Genomic DNA, 24,078 nt, shown 5'->3' with positions numbered 1-24,078 from the left:
CCCCGCCCCCCGCCCCGCCCCAGAGCGAGGCTGCCCAGGCGGGGTCTGGCCCTGACCCTCGCTGTGCCTTCTCTCCGCGCTCCCAGAACCTTGGCCATTTATTCTCAAGTATGCATGTGGCCGGCCAAGACGGCATTGTAGGTCAGTCAGAAACAGAAAAATGTGCTGTGAATGGACATGGCCCCCTCCTGGTTTTGAGAAGAGGAGTCACCCCAGGGAGCATAAACCCCTGTCTTATAAAATGGGACAGTCCCAACAGGAATCTTCTGACCTGGTGGGGGGAAGGCAGGGTCCAGTTTCCAAATGAAAATTTCATTTCCCACTTCGAGAGAGCAAGAGCAAAATCAGGATAAGGAACCAACAGATCTAATCATCACAGAAAGGAAACTTATTCCAGAATTCAGCCTGCTCAGCGTGGCAAGTGTTAAGACAAAACAGGGCACCAGTGGCTGCCAGTGGGCCTTTTAATGGGTTCACTGTAGTACGACGGGGGACGACGTAGGGTCCTCCTGCTCACTGTTGGCCCTGACCTTGGCTCTCATGGACCTATTGATCCACCTGAGGAAGTTGGTAACTTTGGTGTAGATCCCGAACTTTCCTTTCTGTGCACATCCTTCTCCCCAGCTCACGATGCCGGTGACAAAGTAGGTGTCCTTGAACCGGGTGACGTGAGGACCCCCACTGTCCCCCTGACAGGCATCCTCAGGCTTCGAGTCGTAGCCAGCACAGAACATGTTTTGGGTGATGGAGAATTTGGTGGACAGCTTGCACGTGTTCCTGTCCACGTAGGGCACCTCCAGCATCTTGAGGGTGGTGGACGCACGGCCCTTCTCGTGGGTGCGCCCGAAGCCGCTCACGATGCCTGACTTCTGCGTCATGAGCGCAGACTCCGCCCAGTCCTTCTCGGGCAGGCAGGCGGGGGCCACGTTTCTGCGGAACCTGATGGGCATCTTCAGCTTGAGGATGGCAATGTCGCAGTCGTAGGTCTCCTTGTCGAACCGGTTGTGCTTTATGATCACCTCCACCTCGTGCACCATCTCGTTGCCGTCCTCTTGTTCCGTGTTCCGGTCACCTGGAGCGAGGTGAGAGCGCACCGTGTCGGCTCAGCCTGGGCCGAGCACGCCCACGGGGTTGCTTTCTAAAGTGGCGATTATTTTTTTTTCTGATTAAAAAATGATGTATGGTCACTAGAAAATTCGAAACACATAGGAAATCATACAGAAGTGAATAAAAGTGGCCTTCAGTCTCATGACCTAGGGGCAACTCTTCGTCATATTTTCCTACGTATGTTCAGTGCCTCAGAGACTTTAGGTTCATTCATTGGCAGACAGATGTTTCCCGAGTGGGTGTCATGTGCCAGGGACATGGGCCAGCTGAAGGCCTTATGCTCTCGAACCCCGTGGTCTAGAGGGCCACCACCAGCCACAGGGGCAACCGGGCACTCGAAATGTGACTGTCTGAATGGAGATGCTGGGAGAGTCAAATTTCAGGCTTAGAAAGAAAAAGTATTCCAATAGCTCATAAATTATTTTATAACTGATTACATATCAAAATGATAACAGTTTGGAAAAACTGGGTAAAATAAGGTATATTGCTAAAATTAATTTTTCACCTGTAAACTTTAAAAATGTAAACTACAAGCCATGTAACTAGAAAATTAAAATGATATATGCGGCTCACATTCTGTGGCTTGTGTCAGGCAGCTCTGGAGCGTGGCGGAGGCGCAGTCATGGCGAAACAACCCCACAGACAAAAATAGGAGAGGCGGAGGGACTCGGTGGTCGGGTTCCTGACGTGGGGCTCCCACGGCCTTCCCAGAGGACCGGTCCCGGGAGGAGGCCCAGCACCCAGGGCAGGGACACCAGGTGCCTCAGGGAGCTCCGGGCTGGCTCAGGGAAGGCCACCCGCCCCTTCCTGGACCTCCCAAGCCTCCTCATTATCCCCCTACCCCCCACTCTTCATCTTACATTCCCCCTCCTCCCGCTCCTCCTCCTCATCCACCTCTCTGTCCTCTTCTTCCTCCCCTTTCCTTTGCTCCCTTCTCCTCCCCGCCCTTCCCCTCCCTCCCTCCTCTTTCCCTCCTCCCCCTCTTTCTCTTCCTCTGCCTCCTACTCCTGCCCCTCCTCCTCCTCCTCTGTGAAACTTCTCCCAGCCCCCGGTCTGGGCTCCAGTAATGTTGTCTAACGGTTCCAACAAATCTGGTCCGTTCCAATGGTCTCTGCCAATACGCAGCGGCGGTGGGCCCTGCAGGGCAGCTGCGGGTGTTGGCGCCACTTACCTACCCTCACCTTGAAACTCTTGGCTTGGAGAAGGCAGTGGGCAGCGGTGAGGACATGGAAACTATTCAGGATGGTGCCACCACAAAAGCCCACGTTCTCCTCGTTGATGAGCAGAGCCTGGGAAGAGAATGCCAGAGCCAAACAGGTTGAGCGCGACTTTCTGGAAAGAGGAATTCGGAACGCTTACTTCAAGTCTTCCTCTCCACTGCACCCATCTGCATTAGGGTGTCCTCCTCCCCAGCTGGTGCGCCTGCTTGAGCCTCCCCTGTCCCTGCTCCCCCCTCTGCTGCCCCTTCCCACCAGAGGACTGTGGGGCCTTCAGACCAGAATGCAAGGCCCAGCCAGCGCACCTGCCGTGCCCACCAGACCGCTTGGGCTGTGGCCCAGCATGGCCAGTCCTGCAGACCTTCCGACCCACTGCAGACCCACTGGACATTCAGTCCAGCATGCTGGCAAAATTTCCAAGAGGTGGCTCATGGTGGCCCCCATGGCACCTTCCCAGCTCCTCCCAACCCTCTTCCTGATTCCACAGCACAGGTGTGGGCAGCACCTCATGCCTTCTGGTCTTTGCTTCACCCCATCAGCCAATGGATTTACTTAATCGTTCACTCCACAGACATTTGTTGGGACCCTACTCAATGGCAAGTTCCACCATCCAGGCCACCCTCCCACAGCCCGTGGAATGCCACCATCAAGGTCGATTTCCAGGGAAGTCTATATGGTCCCGTCTGGAAGGGATTTTCGCCCTGACTTGAGATTTGGGAGTGAGGAGTATTCCACTGGAAATAAGCATTGACGGAGCAGGGGAAAGGCACTATAGGCAGACAATTCTCTTATTTTTTCCCCCCAACGGACCAGGCTTGCAAATCCAGAGGCAGAGCATTTTGCTTGTTCCTTTCTCTTGGGAATTCCACATCCTCTAAGCAACAGTTATTGGCTGGGGATATGTGTAGGTCAATGAAACAATTAACGTCAAGTTCTAAAGGAATTCTTAAAGATGTTCCCGACTAGTATGTGGTGGAGGTGCTCCTTGACTTACAGTGGGGTCACATCCCAACAAACCCATTGTAAGTTGAAAATATTGTTGAGAGTATTGTAAGTTGAAAATGCATTTTATAGACCTATCATACTAAATATCATAGCTTAATCTAGGCAAACTTCAACGTGCTCAGAACGGCCCTAGCTGATGTGGCTCAGTGGGTTGAGTTCTGGCCTTCAAACCGAAAGGTTGTGGATTCGAATCTCAGTCAGGACACATGCCTGGGTTGCGGGCCAGGTCCTGGGTTGGGGGCGTGGGAGAGGCAGCCGATTGATGTATCTCTTGCACATCAATGTATCTCTCCCTGTCTTTCTCTCTCCCTTCTCCTCTTTCTCAGAATAAATAAAACTGAAAAATAGTGCTCAGAACATAATAGCCAAAAACACTGGCAACACAGTTCACAGTAACGTTTCAATAGTTTGCCCTCCTGATGGTGTGGCTGACTGGGAGCCGTGGCCCAGCATCGGGAGAGGACACCATCCTGCCTGTCTCGTCCTGGGAAGACCCACACGCAGCACTTTCACACCAGCACAAAGCTGAAAAATTGTGAGTCCAACCACCTTAACGAGGACCCACTATAATGTTTATCTGCCTTTTTTTTTTGCATAATTTATCAACTCATAATGCAACTTGGGTAATGAGTGGGGGAGAGTCTGTCTTTTTGAGATTTGGACACTGCCTGCTGTTCTTGAAGATGGAGATCAGGCAACCTGCTTAGAATGGAGCCAGGAAAGTGAGAATCATGGATGCCCACAGCCTCACCCATGGAGGGACCCTCCGGTGAGGGTCCTCCTGCCCGAGTGCCCTTCCCTGTCCTCGCTGCCCGTGGAGTCCCGGGTGAAGCCTCTCTCAGAGCCCCAGTAGGACCCCTTCCCCCTGTGGGGGGCTGGTCCTGTTCTTCCCAGTGGAACTTCATCCATGCCCACTGGTACCGCTTTCGTGGCCTTTATCACACACCGCCCTGAACTGTGGTCATTTGGGTGCCCCTCACCTCCCAGATCTAGGGGGCCACACGTCGGAAAACTTGCTCTGACGGTTCCGCAGCCTACGTCACAACCCTCAGTCCTGGGCCTGGCATACACGTTCTCTGTAAATAACTAGGTGTTGACATGCCCTCCCTTGGGCTCTTCGCCATTCAGATGAACTCGCACCTGCCATGTACCTGGGAGGTGAGCGTGAGCTGAATAAATTTCTAAAGGAAGGTTGTTGGCGGCTCTGGGATATTTGCTTGTAGGAGAAGCCATTTTGGCTTTGGACACTAAAACCATAAGTCCCAAGTTAGGGTTGCCAGATAAAATAGAGGACATCTAGTTAAATTTGAATAAAATAAATAGCAAATGATTTTTGGTATAATAAATATGTTCCATGTAATACCTGTCATATGCTTATTTTAGAAATTATTCACCCTGGCTGGTGCAGCTCAGTGGATTGAGCACGAGCCTGCAAACCAAAGGATTGAGGTTCGATTCCCAGTCAGGGCACATGCCTGGTTGCAGGCCAGTTCCCAGCAGGGGATGCACGGGAGGCAACCATACATTGATATCTCTCTCCCTTTCTCCTTCCCCTCTAAAAATAAATAAAATATTTTAAAAAAGAAATTATTCATTGTTTATGTGAAATTCAAATTTAAGTGGAAGTCCTGTTTTTATTTGTTGAATCTGGCAACTTTTGTCCAAATGAACAAATTTCTAGTTAGAAATTCTAATTTAGGTGTTCAAATAAAAAAAGCTCTACCAAACTAGAGGAGAGTAAATCCGCCTCCAGTCAAAGAGAACAGTAAGCGGAGGCCCGCCCACCACAGGGAAGTGCCTTCCACCAGCTCGCTAAACCCGCAGCCCCCCGGGCGCCGCATCTCTCCTTCTACTGTAGGTAGAGATTTCAGGACTCAAATCCTGAGCCCACGGATGGGAGTGGGCAGCAGGGCTGGGAGGGCGTCGGCGAGGGCCCAGCCTCTTCTCCTCTCGGGCTGCTGTAGCCTCTCAGCAGCGGAGCCCAGAGCCCGCCGAGGGTCCACACCTGTGCCTGGGCAGCACGAGCCTGGGCCTCAGTGGCCACGCCCACAGCGCCCAGCCAGGCCGGTTCCCGATCCAGTCGACTCGAAGGCGCGCTCAGCAGTTACCTGCCAGGGGCACTCGCCGTCTCGGCAGTCCCTCCCTCCCACTATCCGGGTGAGACTCCTCTCCTCGTCCACAGAACTGGGGGGCTCCGTGCTGTTGAAGTCCAGCAGATGGAAAGGGCTCACGGTGGGTTCCAGGTCTCCAGGGTCGTGCAGGTCCGGCATGATGGTTTGGGAGGCATCCTCGTCATCGCTGGAGGGCTGGGCCACCGACCTTTTCCTATTTGTCTTAGTGTGTTTCCCACAGGGAAAAGGATCTTAAGAGAAAAAAAAAAGGCCTGGGGCTTCAGCAAAGAGAACATCACCCTGACTTCACACATAGGTCACTATGCAGCGGAGGGGGGGGCTGGGGGGGGCGGTCAGGGAGGGCCCAACCTCCAGGGTACCAAGGTGAGGCAGCTGGGAAGAGTGAAGAGTGTGCTCAGGACCTGAGAAGGGGTGTGAGGAACTTCTGGGGTGTGGCTGCTCTGTCTCTTGGTAGGGTTGGGTCACAAGGTGGATGCAATTGTCACAATGCCGGAACGTGCACTTCATACCAGTGTACCCACTGTGTGTCAGTTTTACCGAAATGACAGTGTCGTGGACACTGACCTTTGGGGCTGACCAGTATGCTGAAGCATTGAAGGGGTTGTCTGTAATCTACTTGGAAATGCGTCAAAATAACGAAGTGGCTTGTGATGGACAGACGATGAAGTGGGGGGGCAGAGAGGTGGTGAAGCAAGTAGCAGGAGATGTTAAGGGTAGAACCCAGGTAGGGGCCTACGGGTGCTCACTGTCAAACCCTCTCAGCCCTGCTGTGTGTTTGAAACACGCTAATGAAGTGTTTAGTTCACAGGCCTGTGCTCAATCCATTGAGCTACACCAGCCAGGGCTGAAAAAAAAATTTTTTTAAGTATCCTGGGGGAAAGGGACATCACGTGCAAATAATCTGAAGCATAAAAAGGAGCAAGATGCCATGGCTTTATATGATGCTGTCTAAAAATGATAGCTATCCTTAAAGGCACCACGCACAAAGAAGATGCCAAGGAAGTACGAGAAAACTTCCTCTCTGTGTTGACACCAACTAGGGAACTGAGGCGGAGGGGAGGAGGGACCAGAGCAGGAGAGAGGAAGGGAGAGGCGTGGAGGGACGGTCTGGAGATGGACAGCTGCCCTCCTCTGCTGCCTCGTGTTTGTCTAAGATCAGAGAAGCGGAACTTAGTTCTTTTTAGTGTTTGCATGGGCTCCTGCGGGACCTGGAGGAGCCCTCCCTGCCCACCCCCATCGGACTCTGCCAAACGTGTTACCTGGAGATAAAGCATCCTCCACCCTACGGTTTGCTAGGTCTTGTTAATTTTTATACTCACTGCTCTTCAAAAGTCTAAATTAAGAAGTAGTTTATTTGATTTTATTCTCAAATATCAAAGTTTATTAAATTAGTTTGCAATTATTCCTGGAATTTAAACAAAATTTGTATGCAGGTCTACTCTCCCTTTTTGAACCAGCTTAAGTTTAAAATCTCATTTACCAATAGACAAGTAAATGACATTGTCTTTTACTTGTTGAGAGAGCTGAGGTTACAGAATTGCAGTCACCCTGGACTGTCTCTGCCTTGGAGGGGAGGGGGGCTGGGACTCTGTACATCCAACTTCCCCCCAGTCCTGGCCCCCCCCACTCCCGCTGTTGACCGCGAAGCTGTTGGTCAGTCAGGGAACCAGACTTTGAGGAGCAAGTTGGAGTTGCTGTGAGATTAAGCTAGGAGAAAGGGGCGGCCTCTCAGAGCCTCTGGCCCCAGGCTGGCCGAGCAGCACGGGGAGAAGAAGCTCCTTATAGTGTGTTAGAGCTGGACTCTCTCTCCCCGGGGGCCTGGTACATCACTCAGCCCCTTAACAGGTCATGCCCTCTGTGAGTTTCTAGGTCAGACTCATGGTATTCAGCTTTTATCAAGGAAAAGAAAAAATAAATCTGATGGACATTGGGGCCCACTCAACCTAAATTAGTTCTTGAGTGTCCTTGGTTGCCCTTCTGGCCCCTGCACCCTCTGCCCAAGTCCACGGCTCCCACAGCCAGGCCTACAGTGCCCCTCGCCAGCCTGCGCTCTCACCGTGGTCCACGGTAACACCCAGCTTCCCGAGCCTCCCGCTCTCGCTGGGGCTACAGAACACACCTTCCTCACACCCATTACATGGTTAGGGTTTGCAATGAGCCAGGCACTGTGCAAAGTGCCCTCCATGAATTACTCCCTTCCTTTTCACACTCACTAAGCAGTTGGGTAACACCACTAGTCCCATTTTTCAAATGCTCACAGAAACAGTGGGTCTGTTTCTAAACCTTGAGGCCCACCCGGATGCTCCAGCCCCCTGCTCCCCTACCTGTGGGAATGCAGGACTTGCCGTTGTCACCCAGGATGTAGCCCCTGGCACAGGAACACACCACGGAGTTCTGCTGCTCACTGCAGAACTGGTCACAGTCCCCGTTATCCAGGCTGCAGAACTTTCGAGTGGCTGTAGGAGAGGCATGCTGGCTCTCAGGACAGGCTAGGGAAACTGAGGCTGCAGCTGGCTGGGAGGAAGGACGACATCCCCGGGGGGACAAACACCCCCCACCCCCTGAGCCCCTCAGCCGGCCACCCGGCTAGAACAGAGGGCCAGAGCCAGGTGGCTGACACACGTGAGATGGCACAGACAGGACAGGCTGCCCAGAGCAGGCTGGAGGGGTGAGGGGCCCACGCCTCTGCGTGAGCTCTTCTCACCGCCCCTCTGCCTCCCCAGAGCATCTGGGGAAACCATGAGTGTCTGCTGGGCCCAGGGCACCAACTTCTAGAAGGTTCTTAAGTAATCTGATCATGCCCAGTGAAGGCCCTGGAGGCTGGGAGGGTCTGAATTAAGTTCAGCCCTAAAAAGGCACGTGGGTCTTGACCAGCATGGATGTGCTGACTGCAGGAGGGTGGGTTCCAGCACCAGGTGGTCAGGAGGAGCCGGTCAGAGTGGCCAGAGGCCCCCCACTTTGTACCACAAGGGCCTCGGAGCCTGGGGTCTGGGCTCCAGCATGGCCGGACAGACAAACAGGCAGTGCACACCCTGGAGTCAAACCGATCCGAGTTCTAGACTGGCCCTTCCGTCACTTGTTGTATGAACTGGGCAAGTTATTTAAACCCATAGGCCTCAGTTTCCTCACTGGTAAAGTGGTAGAGGCCACACCGCCGCACAGGATAACCCTCACAGGTCCTCTGACTCCCTTGGCACAGCGCCCACATGGAGGCGCATCTGGACCTCAAAGTGGGCGGAGGGCAGCCCCCGCCTGGTCAGCAGCTCCGCTAAGCTGGAGTCACCCACCTGCTTCCAGTGCGCACTGTGATGCCACTTTGGTCACTTACACTCCACATTTAGGTTTTGATGAAAAAATAATTATAGTGCAAAGATCAACATTAATGAAACGTTAGAAAGCATTCACAATGGCCCCGGGATCAGCCAGAAGTCACGCAGGAGCGGCAGCTCTGGACTTGAGGTGGAACAGTGCGTAACTGATATTCCCATCGGGGAGAATTCCAAAGCAATGCAATCCAAGAGCACATTCTCAAGATTGCAAATTAAGTAATTTGAAAGAAATGCAAATTTTTCTCTTTAGGGAAAACTTAGGTAATACTAACCTGATTTTTATTTAATTGATTTTCCATATTAGGGAAACTCTTAGTGACTCTTCTGTGTAGAACTAATTAAATGTTTCAAATTTTTATAATTGGACAATCCGAACACTTAGTGTTGACATTTGCACTAACAAATTAAGTGAAAGGTGGTGCGTTGGAGTCACTGTCCGAGACGACAAGGAATGTGAGTCACAGTGGTCAGGGAGACCTTCTACTCCGAGGAGAAGAAAGTCAGCCCTCGTTTCGGTGTTAATGGACCACATGCTTCATGAGTGTTCAGAGAAGTGACTGCGTGTCTTATGAATGTACTCCAAAACTGAGTGATTGGAGAACATTGTGGGGTTTTTACTGTATTTTCTTCTTCTTTTTTTCTTACTATAGTGGCCCATCATAATGGAGCACAAGCTCTAAGTCAGAAGTGACATGAGACAGTTTCCTTGACCTTTCAGCTGCTTTCCCCCCTCTCCCAGCTTTGATTCTTCAGGAAGCTCTGGCGTGAAAGCGCACCAAGAGGAGAAACTCACGTAATTCACAGTTTTTGCCCTCGTAGCCCTCCAAACAGGTGCAGGTGTATTCCCCGAGGCCGTCCTTACAGCTGCCCTGGTTCAGGCAGGGGCTGCTTTCACACTGGTCACCATCTGCAGGGAAAGGACTTATCTGCAAACCAAAGCTTGCGGACAAAATGACTTTGCTGTGTTGATCTTGGCACACATTTTTCAGATAAACATGAGTGAACTTGAAATTCTTCCTTGTTTCCCTGTAAACACTTTCTCCTATCTGAACTTCATTTTATCCCCACCTTTTGCAGGTAAGTGTGCAAGATGCCCTTTTCTAAGTGGATCATTGACTGAGGTTTCCAGTTTTTGCTGAAATGTTTCACAGAATTTCTACCTCACAGTGAGGAGCTTTGGGCTGGTGACCACGTGGGACCAGCTGGAAGGACGGAGGATGTCCGAGTGCCTGCACCGTGGGCTGAGCATTTTAACCAGAGGGATGTTAAGGTTCCTCTTCCCAAACACCCTGGGGGTGAAACGAGAATGCAGAGGCAACTGCTCAGCACTGACACCGGACCTCACATTTCGTGGTGCCTTTGTACGATCTAATTTAGAAGTAAGTCCAATAGTCATTTTGAGACATTTGAATGCTATTACCAGAATAAAAACACTAGTCATGATTAATACCATTTCAGGTGCTGTGAACATTAAATCAAGGTGGTTACCTTATCAGAGGACCCAACCCGTTGGTCTCTGTTTCTAACTAATATAGTTGGATTTTAAAAATTATCACCAAATTATCACTTCTCATTCTTCAGTGAGAAGAAACTGACTTGAATCTATATTTAAGTAACAAAACTAGAATTAGCATAAAGTTACTATTAAAAGACTATTTTACAATAACTTATAAAAATACTCATAAGGGAAAAGTGTTAAATAAGTAAGATCTACACAGGAGCAGAAAGGCAATTCAGGAAGCATTTTCAAAAATTCAAATACAATTTCTCCCAATTTAAATATCCTAATGAACCCCTGTCACTTAAAAGAGAAAACATCTCACCTTTGTATTTATTCCAGAATTCATTCTAAAAGGGAAAAAAGATTGTAAAGCACATTAGGGAAAACATAGGCATTTCACACCAGTAACAAGCATAATCTAGTAACTCAACCTGAATTAGGGTACTTTCCCAAACAGAAGTAATTTTCTGGGGTAAATTGCTCTAGAAATTTTCAGTCTAAAAGGGAAAGGTTTTCAGATCTTCTGCATCTACAAAACCATGGCTTCATTTACCATCTCTGTTGAGTATTGAAAATTTATTTTCAAATTAATTACCAAGAAATGGATTGTACCAAAATGCTTTGCTCTGTTTGCTGCTCCAATGGGTTTTTAGTTGAAGTACTTGGGTCAAAGATTCAACAAAGGATTGAATTATTGGTGAATAATTGTGGAAATTTAAAATATGATAATTAGCCCTGGCTGGTGTAGCTCAGTGGATTGAGCACGGGCCTGAGAACCAAAGGATCACGGTTCAATTGCCAGTCAGGGCACATGCCTGGGTTGCAGGCCAGTTCCTAGCAGGGGACCCACAAGAGGCAACCATACATTGATATTTCTCTGCTTCTCTCCTTCCCTTCCCCTCTAAAGATAAATAAATAAAATCTTTAAAGAAAATAAATAAATAAAATAAGATGATTAGTAATTAACTTAAAACAGAGTATCAAGAGCCTATATTACACTAAAAATATTCATGGTCTTAACCTTTTTTTTTTTCCTGTCTGTAGCATCTCCCCAACATCCAGATTTAGGTGTGACCTCATGTTGTAGACCACTCTGTCTAGTTTTAGGAATTGTATCTCAATCCCTTGTGGTTAAGGGCGAGGGACGACCTCTGGAATATAAGCCACAGGAGACAAAGCTTGTCTCTGGTAACAAATGCTGCCTCAGTTCCTCTCCCTGCCCCCAAAGCTTGGTGGGAAGTCAATGACGGGTAAGACACCTCACAGCGGGGGGCAGCCTAGGCCAGACTCGATCACTTGAGAGGCCTTCATGGAAGGACTGGGGGGGCTGCAACAAAGAGCAATGGACTCCCCCCCTCTTCCTGGCTTTGTTAAAGCCCGAGTCCCCATGTTCTCTGGGAGAAGTGCTTCCTGGCTCTAATCCCCTTAAGCCTGAATATATGCTGGGGAGAGGTGCAGCTCCTTGCCTTGCTAGAGCGTATCCTGGGGGAAAATCTGGCATCACAAAGACTTGCTGATAAACCTGTGAAATCTGCTCTGCTAAGAGTGCTTTCATTCATATGATAAGGGTCTGAGAGGAAATGAGTGTGTTTCCCAAAGTTTCTGCAACTCTCTTCCTGACAGACATTGACTCATAGTAAGCCCTCAGATTTCTTTGAAATGTTATCTACTGCTTGATCCTTGCCGCCCTGTATTCCTTTGTATTACAACCCAATAAAAGGCTATGGAGGAGGATGCTCAGCGGGCCTTTGTCTCCCCTGAGAAACTGGCCACAGCCCACTCCTCCTCCCCAAGCAGATCTCAGCATGTCTTGGCCATATTCATTCTCGTGTCCATGGCACTCGGGGGGGACTCTCGAAGAAGTCACCCCCACAGCCTCACATATTAATTGGAAATAAGGTCTTTGCAGATGTAATTAATCAACTGAGATGAGATCATACTGGATTAAGGTGGACCCTAATTCAATGAGAGTGTACTTGTTAAGAGAGAGTGAAGGACACACAGGCACGCAGAGAGAGAGCCATGTAAGATGGACGCAGAGGTTGGAGACGCACCCGCAAGCTGAGGAATGGGAGGGACGCTGGCAGCCGCCAGAACTGCGGAGAGGGGCCTGGAACAGGTCCCACCCCAGGTCCGCCAGAAGAAACAAACCCTGGTGACACCTTCCCGTCAAATTTGTAGTCTCCAGGAATGAGCGAGTGGATTTTTGAAGCACCCAGTTTGTGGGTTTATTTTGCTTTTTTTTTGTTTGTTTGTTTAGTGTCTTAAGGTGGAAGTTTCAGGTATTAATTTGAGACGTTTATTCTTTTCCAATAAAAACACTTAATACTACAAATTCTCCTATAAGCTATGTTAGTGCAGTCTCACAGATTTTATATGTTGTATATTCACTTTTGTTCAGCTGAAAATATTTTCTAATTTCCTCTGAGACTTTCTCTTTGACCCACATATTATTTATAAGTGTGTTGTTTAGTTTCTGCATACTTGTAATTGATTTTTGGTTCATTTCATTATGGTGAGACAACATATTTTATATGATTTCAATCTTTTAAATTTATTAACATGTGTTTTATGACACAGGATATGGTCTATCTTGCAGAAAGTTCCATGGGTTCTTGGCAAGAAAGTGTATTCTACTGTTGTTGGGAATCCTATAAATTTCAATTAAATGGACTCAAGTCAAGTGATGTTTGGACACCTGGAGCAAAAAAATGGCAAACTCACAATTCTCTGATACTTTGAAGTCTAGTCTCCTTCAATGCGCTGCTGCCATTTACTTTTCAGAGTCTCAGACAGCTGCTCCGTGCACTGTGTCTGGGTTTTGTAGCTGTATTCACTGGGGACAGGGCTGAATGTGCTTTCTTTACATCACTCGGAGCCAGAACTTGTTGATAGACTTTGGTCCAGTAATCCTTCTCTGGAGCAGCTATTCTTAGAAGATAATCCGGAAGAAATACATGTGTGTGTGTTTTCACAATAGCAAAATAAAAGTAACTTACATGACCAAAACATGAGTAAAGTAAGTGTGTTGATACAATAAAATATAATTCAGCTCTTTAAAATTATGAATATGGTAGCTACAAAGAAGTGAGGAAAAGTGTTTGGGAAATGATGCTACAACTTGGATTGACATTACTATTACTTTTATTATTTGAAAAAACTATGTATGTGTATGTGAATAAAAGGAACATTTAAAAATGAAATAGTTCTTGAAATTATGAGTAACATTTTTAAAGAGGCAAGCCATTTATTAGGTAATGAGTAAAAATGAATTCTCAATTCCTCCTCTTTCTTATGGTGGCTGAAATGAACACTTGCCATCAACTGGAGAGAAATATATAAGAACCACTGGGAGACTTTGATCTTCTGCAGAAATACGAAGATGTCTGAGTCACATAACTTAACAATTGCTGTTTTCTAGACAGAAGTGCCGGTTGTGTTTTCCGATGTACTGCTTCCTATCTTCAGGCTTTATGGTAGTAAACAAGTACTTCTCCAGTGTTACTGGAGTCTGTGAGAATCATGGTAATGTGGGTAACGCCTGTGCCACAGCCAGATGTTCGTTTTCCATGGTAGTGGAGAGGTTTTCATCTATGAATACAGCCTCCTCCTCATCAGTGGCTTTGGCCTGTTCTCCCTTTCCTTCCACCCCACCCTTCCTTTGAGTTTTTATGAGTTTATTTGAACCTAAACTGATGATATTTGCCAGGAAGCAAGATCTTGAATGCTTTGGTCTTGTTCTTCAAAAAGCTGCTTGCTGCTACATCGAACTATTTAACTCATTGCAGGCACTGCATCCTTCCTTCTTCATGACGAGCAGCTCAGAGTGCTCGCTGAGCACCGGAGTGGTCCATTTGGCCCTGGATCTCAGTATCTGTGGATGATCACAGGTGAATGTGGGATTGCTGCACCTGCCTTTCAGCACCTCTCATACAAAATTATCAAAGAGTCTGGCTGTGGTCTGAGGTGGAGGACATTCAATAGCTTTTGCCACACAGGTATTATCAAGAATTTTTTAGTTTCTTCAGTTCTGAAGAGGCTAGTTTCTTGCAGGCTCTGGCAGACTAGTTAGAAACCCTCCCAGGGCTTTCTCAAGTTCTTCTACCATGCCGACTCTTTGGAAGGATGGGGTGAAGTCTACCTCATGGGTTTGTCCTTCTGGGCCATTGGAATGGTGTATGATCTTGTTCGCAATATGCTTCACCATCCCTGATATAATCTCCATGATCTCATGAGATCATAATAATCTGTAGAGGCCATGTAAAATTCACAGGTGGCAAATCACAGTCAAATCATCTGGAAGTGGCAGCTAATCCCACAAGCCTGGTCAACACCACTGATGACTGGCATCTTATGGTAGAGTTCTGGAGCAATTCTTGTATGTAAGTTCATATCCTGTTTATTGCGCTAGGTGATGAAAAGCTTGACCACAGCTCCCCTTAGAATAACATTCATCCTTGGAATTTCAGTGTCTAGGAATCCAAACTTACCCCCAAACAATGTATATATGTGATGCTCTAAGTGTGAATGATAGAATTCTTTTTCATTCAGGTTCAAGCCCAAGTATCTCCAATGATAATGTGTTTCCTTGTCTTTGAAGCCACCGTGAGAATGAGGTAACACATGAGAGCAAGGAGTCAGTAGTGTGATTTTGTGGAAATGACCCTCAGCAAACCCTTTTTTTTTCCAGGATTTTCCTCAACTCCAATTATGTCTCCCCAAGGTAGTTGATTATTGATATGAATAAATTCTTCTGATTTAAAATCCTTGAATTGGCCAAGATGTGCAATTTAATCTGATCTCTAAGGGCACAAAAGATGACTGCCCCCAGAAGCTCTTTTGGTGTGGATCTTATGTACCTCCTTTAAGGCGATGTTTGCCAGGTGGTCGCCAGGTGGTCTCCAGGTGCAGCAAGTGAGCGGTGTACATGGAGCCTGTGTGGTGGCGGATCTCCCCAGTTCCTGGCATCTGGTGGATGCTTAACTGCAGTCCTGCACTGTGGATGGGGGTCCACTCAGTGGCGTGGTGGTGACAGCAGGTGCCTGACCTCACTGTCTCTTGTGGAGCTCCTGCTTGGCCTCCTTCTCTGTGACTTTCTTCTCAGCTTCCAGGCATCTTCAGTTTATTCTTGCCCAGTTTCACTTGTTGCCATCCACTGTCATCTCACCTCTGCATGGTGGCCATTTTTTTCCGGGGCCCTACCCAAGGTGGGTGAGGCTTATTAGCTATTTCCAAGAAAGGGACAAGGCCCTTCCTGTACTAGGGGGAGGGGGAGGATGCTTTGGAGCTGCCACCTCTCCTGTTATGTAGGCACAGTGTTGGGTCTCAAAGCTCACCCTCTGTCATGCGCCTGCGCACCCATCACTCTAAAGGATGCAACTCAAGTGCCCAACATCAAATGTAGCTGTGGGTATGGATTTGGGCAAAACCACAATGGGTTCCATGTCTCTCTCTATTTCCCTTTCTCTCCCTCTCTCTCTTTCATCTGTGCATGTGTGTGTGACCTGTTATGTTTTAGAATCAATTTAACAATACCTTCAGAAATTTCCTTAACTCATCGTGACTGATTTTGGGCCATACCTTCCTCTCGGTTTCCCACCCACACAACATGCTGATGTGTCTCACCTGGTGGGTGAAGATGCAGAAACCAATGGTACTGTGAATGATAGAAGGAGACAGTCTCCCCACTCCCCACACCAGAAAGTCTCTCTCGAGCTGTGCTCTCCTGGCTGAGGCCACAGCACATAAGAACATGTTGTGGGTGCTCAGCATAGGCTACAATGACAGCCTCCAATAAAGGGGTAACCAGGCCAGAAAGCATCCTCATCTGGGCCCAGCATAGTTCACGACTGATCTCCGTCTCACCAACCCTTACCGTCTTCTCCATGTCCTCAAAGATTTCTCGGGCCTCTTCATAGGAGCAAGTCTCTTCTGAACACTCTCTTTCAAGGTTTCCTTTCTTCAACTCTTCAAAAATTGTATTAGCCCTCCGGGTCCTTTCCAGGACAGTATTGGCATGTTTCCGGTCAATGAACACTGGAAGACATGGAAGGACACAAGGTACCTTATCAAATTACCTGCTCTGCCCCCAGCCTGTAGTACCATGTCATCTCTGTGCTGCAAAAGACTGAAAACACCTTCTCCTTGCACTAAGGCAGTTGGGAAGGAAATGCCCATCTTCCTCATGACTCCTCCTTGAGTTATAGAATACTCAAGGAGTATTCTATACTAGAATACTCACCTGTATAGACCTCACATGCCCTTCTCTGGAGAAGTAAACACATTCCATACAATCAACTTAGCATTCTCCCTGCACTTTCATGCCAAAATTTAGGGTGGTCAACCCAAACCCTTTTTCTCGAACTTTCCCTTCTCAGAGTGGTTCCAGTTCACTGTCATCCCTGTACCTCCCACCCCAGGCTACTCCACTCCATGTTTTGGCTCAGGCTGTACTCCTCCACTATCATCCCTACCCTGAATCTCACCTATCCTTCAAGGTCTCAGCTCTGAATTAAGTGGGGAGTTGTGATATTGTTTTGATTGCAGTCTACAATTAAAGGTATGATTTATACCAAGTCTCAGGACTCACATACACACAATTAATACAGAAGTTTCAGGAAATAGCACTTACTACTATTTTAACCCACAGTACTTATAATAAGTACTTAGTACTCATTACAAAATTTTCTACTTGATTCTATTCTGTTTCATTAAAAAAATAAAACTCCAAGACTTCCAGTTAAGATGGTGGCATAATTGAACACAGCTCACCACCTCACACAAACATATCAAAAATACAACTACACTATGGAACAACCAGAACTCAGAACCATTAGACATTGAGCTGAATGGAAGTCCTATAACTATGGAATTAAAGAAAAAACACATCAAGACTGGTAGGTGGGGTGGAGAATGCAGATGGGCTGGTCCCCCACCCACACGGGGCAGATAAAAATTGAGAGAGATATCTCAGGAGTGAGGGACCCAGCCCCGATACCAGGCCCCCTGCCCAGGGTTCCAGTGCCACTCCCTCTGAGCTCCAGTGCTGGGGAAGCAGATTGAAAGACATCAGAGACATCTGGGGGGGAAATTGAATTGTCCAGCATCAGGGCGAGAGTTGGGGGACAACTTTCTCCCAGACAGAAGTACTGGCAGAGACTGTGTTCTGTTTTCTGAGCCTCCCCCAGCCCCCACCACTAAGCCACAGAGCCTACAGGTTTGCACCATATCTGATACTCTATCAACCTGGCTCACACTGTTTGCCCCACCCTGGTGATTCCCCAGTGCCCTACCCCACCCAACTCCTGGGGCCACCCAAACTGTTTTCTGTGGCTTTTCCATATGAATGGCTTGTCTTGGCCCATGCTTCATGTTTTCCTAAATTGCCTCAGATAAGCAGCATCTGGCTTCAGTGAGCTCCATACCTCTTGCCAAGTTGCCCCAGACCCTGCACTAGCAGGAGCCAGTCTTGGTTCACAGCTTGTCTTCTCCTGAGCACCTCCAAGCCCAGCACAAGTAGCAGCCATCTGCAGATCACTTTGTAGCTAATGGCGTGTGACCCTGGACAGAACACAGGCAGTGGCTGACCCTGGACGTGCCAACAGCAATCAAGGCTCAACTACAAGAGGAGGGTGTACACAACCCATACAGCAGGTGCACCTTGAGTACCCAGCTTGGGTGATAGGGGAGACTGTGCCACTGGACCCTACATAACACCCACTACATTAAACCACTCTATCAGGCCTGGGAGACATAGTAGATCTACCTACTGTATTTTTCCATGTATAATAGGCACATTTTTGCCCAAATTTTTGAGAGAAAAATAAGGATGTGCATTATACATGGGTATAATGATTACATACCATGGACATAAAAATGGGTATAATAATTCCATGTATAATCACATGAAAACATGGGTGCACATTATACATGGCAAATATGGTAATTAGAAACAAACATAGGGAGGCTGTCAAATTGAGAAGACAAAAAACATGGCTCAGTTGAAAGAACAAAACTTCAGAAAAGGAGCTAAACAAAATGGGGAAAAGCAATCTATCAGATACAGAGTTCAAAACACTGGTTATAAGGATGCACAAGGAACTTCATGAGGAGGACCTCAATAGCATAAAAAGGTCTATTCATACACTAATTGGAATAAAGAACAATCTATAATGAATTAACAGTAGAGTGGTTGAAGCTCAGAATCAAATCAGCAACATGGAGTGTAAGGAAGAAAAAACAACCAATCAGAATAGCAAGAAGAAAAAAGAATTAAAAAATAAAAAGGATAGTATAAGGAGCTTCTGGGACAACTTCAAGAGGTCCAACATTAACATCATAGGGGTGCCAGAAGGAGAAGAGAAAGAGCAAGAAATTAGAAAACTATTTGAAAAAATAATGAAAAAAAAGTTCCCTAACTTGGTGAAGGAAATAGACATACAAGTACAGGGAGCACAGAGTCCAAACAAGATGGATGCAAAGAGGCCTACTTCAATACACATCATACTTAAAATGCCGAATGTTAAATACCAACAGAGAATCTTAAAAGCAGCATGAGAAAAACAGTTAGTTACCTCCAAGGGAGCCCCCATCAGACTGTTGGCTGATTTCTCAAAAGGAAGTTTGCAGGCTAGAAGGAATTGACAAGTAATATTCAAAGTGATGAAAAGTAAGGACCTAGAAGCAAGATTACTCTACCCAGCAAAATTATCATTTCTAATCAAAGAACAGATAAAGTTTCCCAGACAAGAAAAAGCTGAAGGAGTTTATCACCACTAAGCCAGTATTATATGTAATATTAAAGAGTCTTCTTTAAATAGAAGAAGAAAATCACAAATATGAACAATAAAATGGCAATAAATACATATCCATCAATGACTGAATCTAAAAAACAAAATAAACAAGTACAACAGAAACAGAATCATAGATACAGAGAATGTTTTTGTGGTTGCCAGATGAAAGGGAGAGTGGGGGGATGGGTAAAAAAGGTGAATGAATTAAGAAGTACAAATTAGTAGTTAGGGAATAGTCATGGGAATGTAAAGTACAGCATAGAGAACAGAGTAGCCAAAGAACCTATATGCATGACCCATGAGCATGGACAGTGTGTGGGGATTGTCTGAGGAAGTGGGAGAGGGAGACAAAAGGGAAAAATTGGGACAACCATAATAGCATAAATAACAAAATATAATTTTAAACACCCACTCAATTGATTTCATGGCTTGCAAATGAGTCATGACCTGCCAATTAAAATGTCTTGGGTCAGAGAATCTCTGGATCCTCGCTATGGTTTCTATCTACAGCTGAATTGTCCCACCTGTCTGCCTGAGTCTTATCTCTCACTCACCCACTCCTTTTCCTCTTTTCACTGTGGTACAGGAGGACCTCAGATTCCTTTCTTTGCCCTCTGCACCCTGCTCTCTATCTTTTTTCCACTGAAGAATTTAATCTCATGTAATAAAAACTCTCCAAGTTGGTATTTCCAGTCCCAACTTTCATCCTAGCTCTGTGTTTTCAACTCTCATCATGATGGATGTCTCCCCTCATCTCAGAACTCCAAACTCCCCATGTCCAAAACTAAAAAAAACAAAACCCAAAACCAAAAAAAACCCCAAAGACAAACCACTACTGCAGAATCAAGAAAGCTTGAGTTTCAATTACATCTTGGTCATTCACTACTTAATATTGGCAAGTGGGAATTACAATACATACTTATACCTTAGAGATGTTTTAAAGACTGTATGCAACTCCTCATGTTCAGTTTGTACATGTTAGGTGCTCAGTAAAGGTTAGCTTCATTCCTACCTCAAATTACTTTCCTTTCCAAATTCCTCATTTATTCTAGTGACATCAATATTATCCAACAGCATCAGGTTCAAACTTGGTATTTGTGTGCCCCTTCCCTGCTACTCCGAATATCTGCTACAATACTGAGTGCTTGCTTTGAAATAAAATCCACACATCGATTTCTCCCCTTCATCATTCCCCTGCATGGGTGTCTTCCCTGTTCTGTTTTTCTCTTTCACTTTTCACTGCTTTCTCAGCTCCCACACCTGGGTCTGCACCTCAGTGCTCCTGTTCTTGCACTTGACCCAGAATGCAGACAAATCCCTGGGGCGATACCACCTCTGCTCTTTCTCTTTGATCTGCCTCTCCCCTCGCTGAGCCTTTTCTCTTTGGACAGACCCCAGGGTCCTGGAAGGTCCAGAGTCTTCCACCTGTCCAGCCTCATGTCGGGCAGTCCCTTCCCCTGGTTGAGCCAGCTTGAAGATGAGGGCACCAGCTTTTCCCTCACTGTCCCCCCTGCTGCGGGAACTCCCCTCTGCCTGTTACCCCTCATCTTCTTCTCCTCCAGCTCGCTTTGGCAGAGAAAGGGGGCTTTGCCTCTGCCTCTGCCTGCCGTTTCTCTGTTCTCTCTCTTCTTTCCTCCATCTCCCTCCCTTTCTGTCCTTTCTCTTTCTCTCTGTCTTTGTCTGTTTCTGTCCTCCTGTCTGTCTGTCTCTGTCTCTCTGCCTCGCTCCCTCTTTCTCTGTCCAAGTGTTTCTATCTGTCTTTATGACCTCTGACCCACTGTGTGACTTTCCAACCACAGGGAGGCACACCTGGCCCTAAGCTACCTGGGCTGAGACCACCAGGCCCAGCTATCCCTTGTCAGCCTGTTTGGCACCCACTATCCACACTGTGGAGATTCAAGAGCATCGTCCCAACTCCCCACCTCTCTCCTCCTCCCTGAGGCCACCTCTCCAGTCTGCAAGTTGAGGGGCGCTTACCACTTCCCCCTGGCGACAGGAGGCTGGCCAGTGAGGCACTGAGCAGGATGAGGCACAGCAGGCTGGCCATGGTGTGGCCCAGGACAGCGTGTCTGTCCTCACTGTGACAGGCCTCCAGGGCAAGGTTCAGCCACCCTGGCTCAGAGGGTGGATGACTGTCCTCTTGCTTATCACAGCCTTCTGATTGGAGCCTGGGCCAGTGGGGGGTGAGGGACAGGGGCAGGCGACTCTGCCGGGGCATTGTCACCTGGCCTGTGCAGCCTTGGGGAGATCCCACTGGCACTTCATTGGTAGAGGTATCCAGTGGGGCTGGCTTTGGGCATAGGAACTTTTTGTTCTAAGAAAATAAAAACGTGATTTTTATGGCTTTCAGACATTTATGTGTGGCTCTCATTTCATCCTTACAATCTTGATAAAAGCTAAGTATCACTTCATCTTTTCTCTGGAACAGAGAATTGAGGCTTAGAGAGAGGTGAAGCATCTGTGGTGCATGTGGGATTTGAACACAGGACTTTCCACTTCGGGGTCCTGCTTTTTCCTTTGTCTGAACTGGTCCTTCTGCTCACAGGCTGCTCTCTCCAGGTGGTATCAGGTGGGGACCCACAAAGTGCCTCTAGCATAGAGGTCTTGGTGCCTGCACATCACTGGCATGTCAGGCTTGTACCTCCATCCCCCAAGTTCAAGGGCTCTAGGAGGCAGAGCTTGTCTTGTGACCCTTCCATGCCATACAACATCTCATTCCCAGGCCCCTACTCATACTCCGGGGAGGATACCCTGTCTAGAGGAGACTACTCTGCTGGAGCCCCGAGTGGCCTGTTGACCACAGGACAAGTTGGTTCAAGGTCAAGAGGAGATACTCAGCACACCTCTCAAACCCATGGCTAAGCCATGAGACACATGGCTTCTCTTGACGACTTTGCCTCACACAGTCTCCTGGCGCCTGGGGTTCGGGGGAGGGAGAATGAGCCCTGAGTCAGAGGCCGCACAGTGTGGTGCATTTCTCACGGATGTGCCGCTCGGTACAGGTCATCTGGAAGAGCACTTGGAAGCTGGCAGGGTGCCGCAGGACCAGGACTGGAGGCAGCCTCATTGTCCAGCCCCTCCTTGAGCTCCCACTCTCCACTCCCCCCATGCAGGGCCAGGAGGTATGAATAGCACTGCCTCCAGAGAATACAGGAGTCTTGTTTCTTGGCTGTCATCTTGGGGAGAGTCCCGAACTCAGGGTTGTGTCTCTTTGCAACAAATGACAGGTGTCATGGAAGGACGAGTCACATTAGGTCAGGGAAAGCAGCCTGCCACCTTGGCAGCCAGGCTGGAGAAGGAGATGCATGTGCTACATGCGCACCGAGTAGCAGCAACCTCCCGGGCATCAAGAGTTGGGACACAGCCCGAGCTCCACGGCTGACCAGGGTCTGCAGCCAGACTCCAGGCTCTGGAGGAAAAGGCCTGGGAAGTGGCTGCAGGCGAGCGCTGCACCGAGAGAGACAGAAATAGAGGCAGAAAAAGACTGTGCTCTGTTCCGCTGCTCACAACACTTCTGCACTTGGTGATCAGTTATCCAAAGCCCATGGTCACTTGGATGTAAGTCTCATCATCTGGCTTGTTTGTTGCTTTGTCTGCAGCATCTAGAGGGCTGTCTGGCACATAGTAGATGTTTAATAAGCCCCAAGAGATGGAGTGAGTCAGTTCATTCTGGAAATGTGCCCGTTCTGTGCTCTGAGGCCAGGCAGGTGTTTTGCAGGGTGGTCGCTGTGACATGCAGAGTCTGGTTCTCAGGGACAGCCCGTAGGTGGTGCCTTGGGCCTGTCTCACCTGGTCATTTTGTGCTGTGATGCTGTTTCTGGACAAATTTAGCCTGTGTGGGGAGGCCAAATGCTGTGTGACCCTCCCTGTCCCAGCGCCTGGTGGGGGGCAGGGAAAGAACCTAGTCGCCCCTCATAGAAAGACAGAACTGACCCATACAGTCAGCATACCTACACGTCAAGTGTTAGCCTTCAGGGGCTGTCCCGACACTGCTGGGCACCCACGCAGACACCAGCTCCAGGAGACCAAGGCCTTGCCACCCGCTGACAACTGGGGAAACTGAGGCAGAGCCAGTGACCCACCAGGACCATGTTTAACCCCAGGTGGACCTGGGGGGCTCCTGGCCTGGCCACTTCAATCCCATCCCTACCCTTTTTCTTCCAGGAACAGGGTCCAGATAGCTTTCATTTCCAGGAAGAGACTAGAGCCTTGCTGTGCTCAGGGCCTCCGGAGAGCTCCTGCACTTTGGTGGCAGAATTTCTGGTAAGCGTCTGTAGCCTGGACAGTTGATCTGGAGGACATCTGGATGCTTGCCAATCCGCTTCACCATCCATGACGACGTGACCGAGGTCCCCTGGAGGCCTCATTCCACATGCACTGGTTTCATTCCCGTGACAAGCGTTGAGGTGGGCGGCCATCTTACAAAGGAGGAAACAGGGCACAGAGAGGGTAAGCGGCTTGGCCAGGAGTCGCAGTCAGAGTCAGGCCAAGTCCAGGAGGTGCTGGGTGCTTCAGTGTACCACCGAGCACTTGGTGAGATCCCTAAAAATTACAGCTTCACCAGGGCAGTGAACCTTTTCTGTAAAGGCCCAGATCAGTCGTTGGGTCTGTGGGTCAGGTGGTCTCTTTGGCTAGAGGGTCTCTGTCCCAAATACTCAGTGCTGTGGTTTTAAGCAGCCATGGATGATTTGTAAAAGAATTAATGTGTCTCGATAAAACTTTATTTACAAAATCAGGTGGCTTGCACTCAGCCTTACCTGTAGCTTGCGGACCCTGGTCTGCTCAAAACTAAATGTGGCTTGACTGTCCAGCAGAGCCAGTGTCCATCCTCCTGTCCTGTCCTGAGGGAGGGCTGTGCCCACTGGGTTTGCTCCACCCACCTTCACTAAGTTCAAGCAGGGCCCACTTGAACTTCGATGATTTGTTCCATTCTTCTCTACCTGAGACCTATGCGACCCTAGGTTTAGTGAGCCCATAGTTGCCTGAGGGACTTGA

At 48.2% G+C, this 24,078-nt stretch overlaps 1 protein-coding gene across 2 annotated transcripts; it reads right to left on the bottom strand.

The window, feature by feature from the left end:
* Positions 1–350: 350 nt before the first annotated feature.
* F10 (coagulation factor X) lies at positions 351–21,200 on the bottom strand. 2 transcript variants are annotated; one of them, XM_037140726.2, is made up of 8 exons: positions 21,061–21,200; positions 16,167–16,327; positions 10,614–10,638; positions 9,584–9,697; positions 7,786–7,917; positions 5,438–5,691; positions 2,279–2,396; positions 351–1,072 (listed from the first exon to the last, which is right to left on the bottom strand). In XM_037140726.2, the coding sequence occupies exons 1-8, from the start codon at positions 21,128–21,130 to the stop codon at positions 474–476; spliced, it is 1,473 nt and encodes a 490-aa protein (XP_036996621.2). In that variant the 5' UTR covers positions 21,131–21,200; the 3' UTR covers positions 351–473. The 2 variants fall into 2 exon arrangements, with proteins under 2 accessions (XP_036996621.2, XP_053515895.1); XM_053659920.1 differs by lacking the exon at positions 21,061–21,200 and adding an exon at positions 17,716–17,816.
* Positions 21,201–24,078: the final 2,878 nt, after the last annotated feature.

Source organism: Artibeus jamaicensis, unplaced genomic scaffold (assembly GCF_021234435.1).
Source record: "Artibeus jamaicensis isolate MK-2021 breed Jamaican fruit bat unplaced genomic scaffold, CSHL_Jam_final scaffold_833, whole genome shotgun sequence".
In the NCBI taxonomy this organism is placed as follows: domain Eukaryota; kingdom Metazoa; phylum Chordata; class Mammalia; order Chiroptera; family Phyllostomidae; genus Artibeus; species Artibeus jamaicensis.
This window is presented reverse-complemented; position numbering and strand designations above follow the sequence as displayed.

Bases quoted from the DNA above. Each gene is read 5' to 3' on its own strand.
- F10 (XM_037140726.2), bottom strand. From the start codon at position 21,130: ATGGCCAGCCTGCTGTGCCTCATCCTGCTCAGTGCCTCACTGGCCAGC. The intron at 9,698-10,613 runs GTGAGATGTTTT...CTTTCCCTGCAG, and splicing joins ATTCTGGAATAAATACAAAG to ATGGTGACCAGTGTGAAAGC. The intron at 5,692-7,785 runs GTAGGGGAGCAG...TTTTCTCTTAAG, and splicing joins CAAGTCCTGCATTCCCACAG to ATCCTTTTCCCTGTGGGAAA.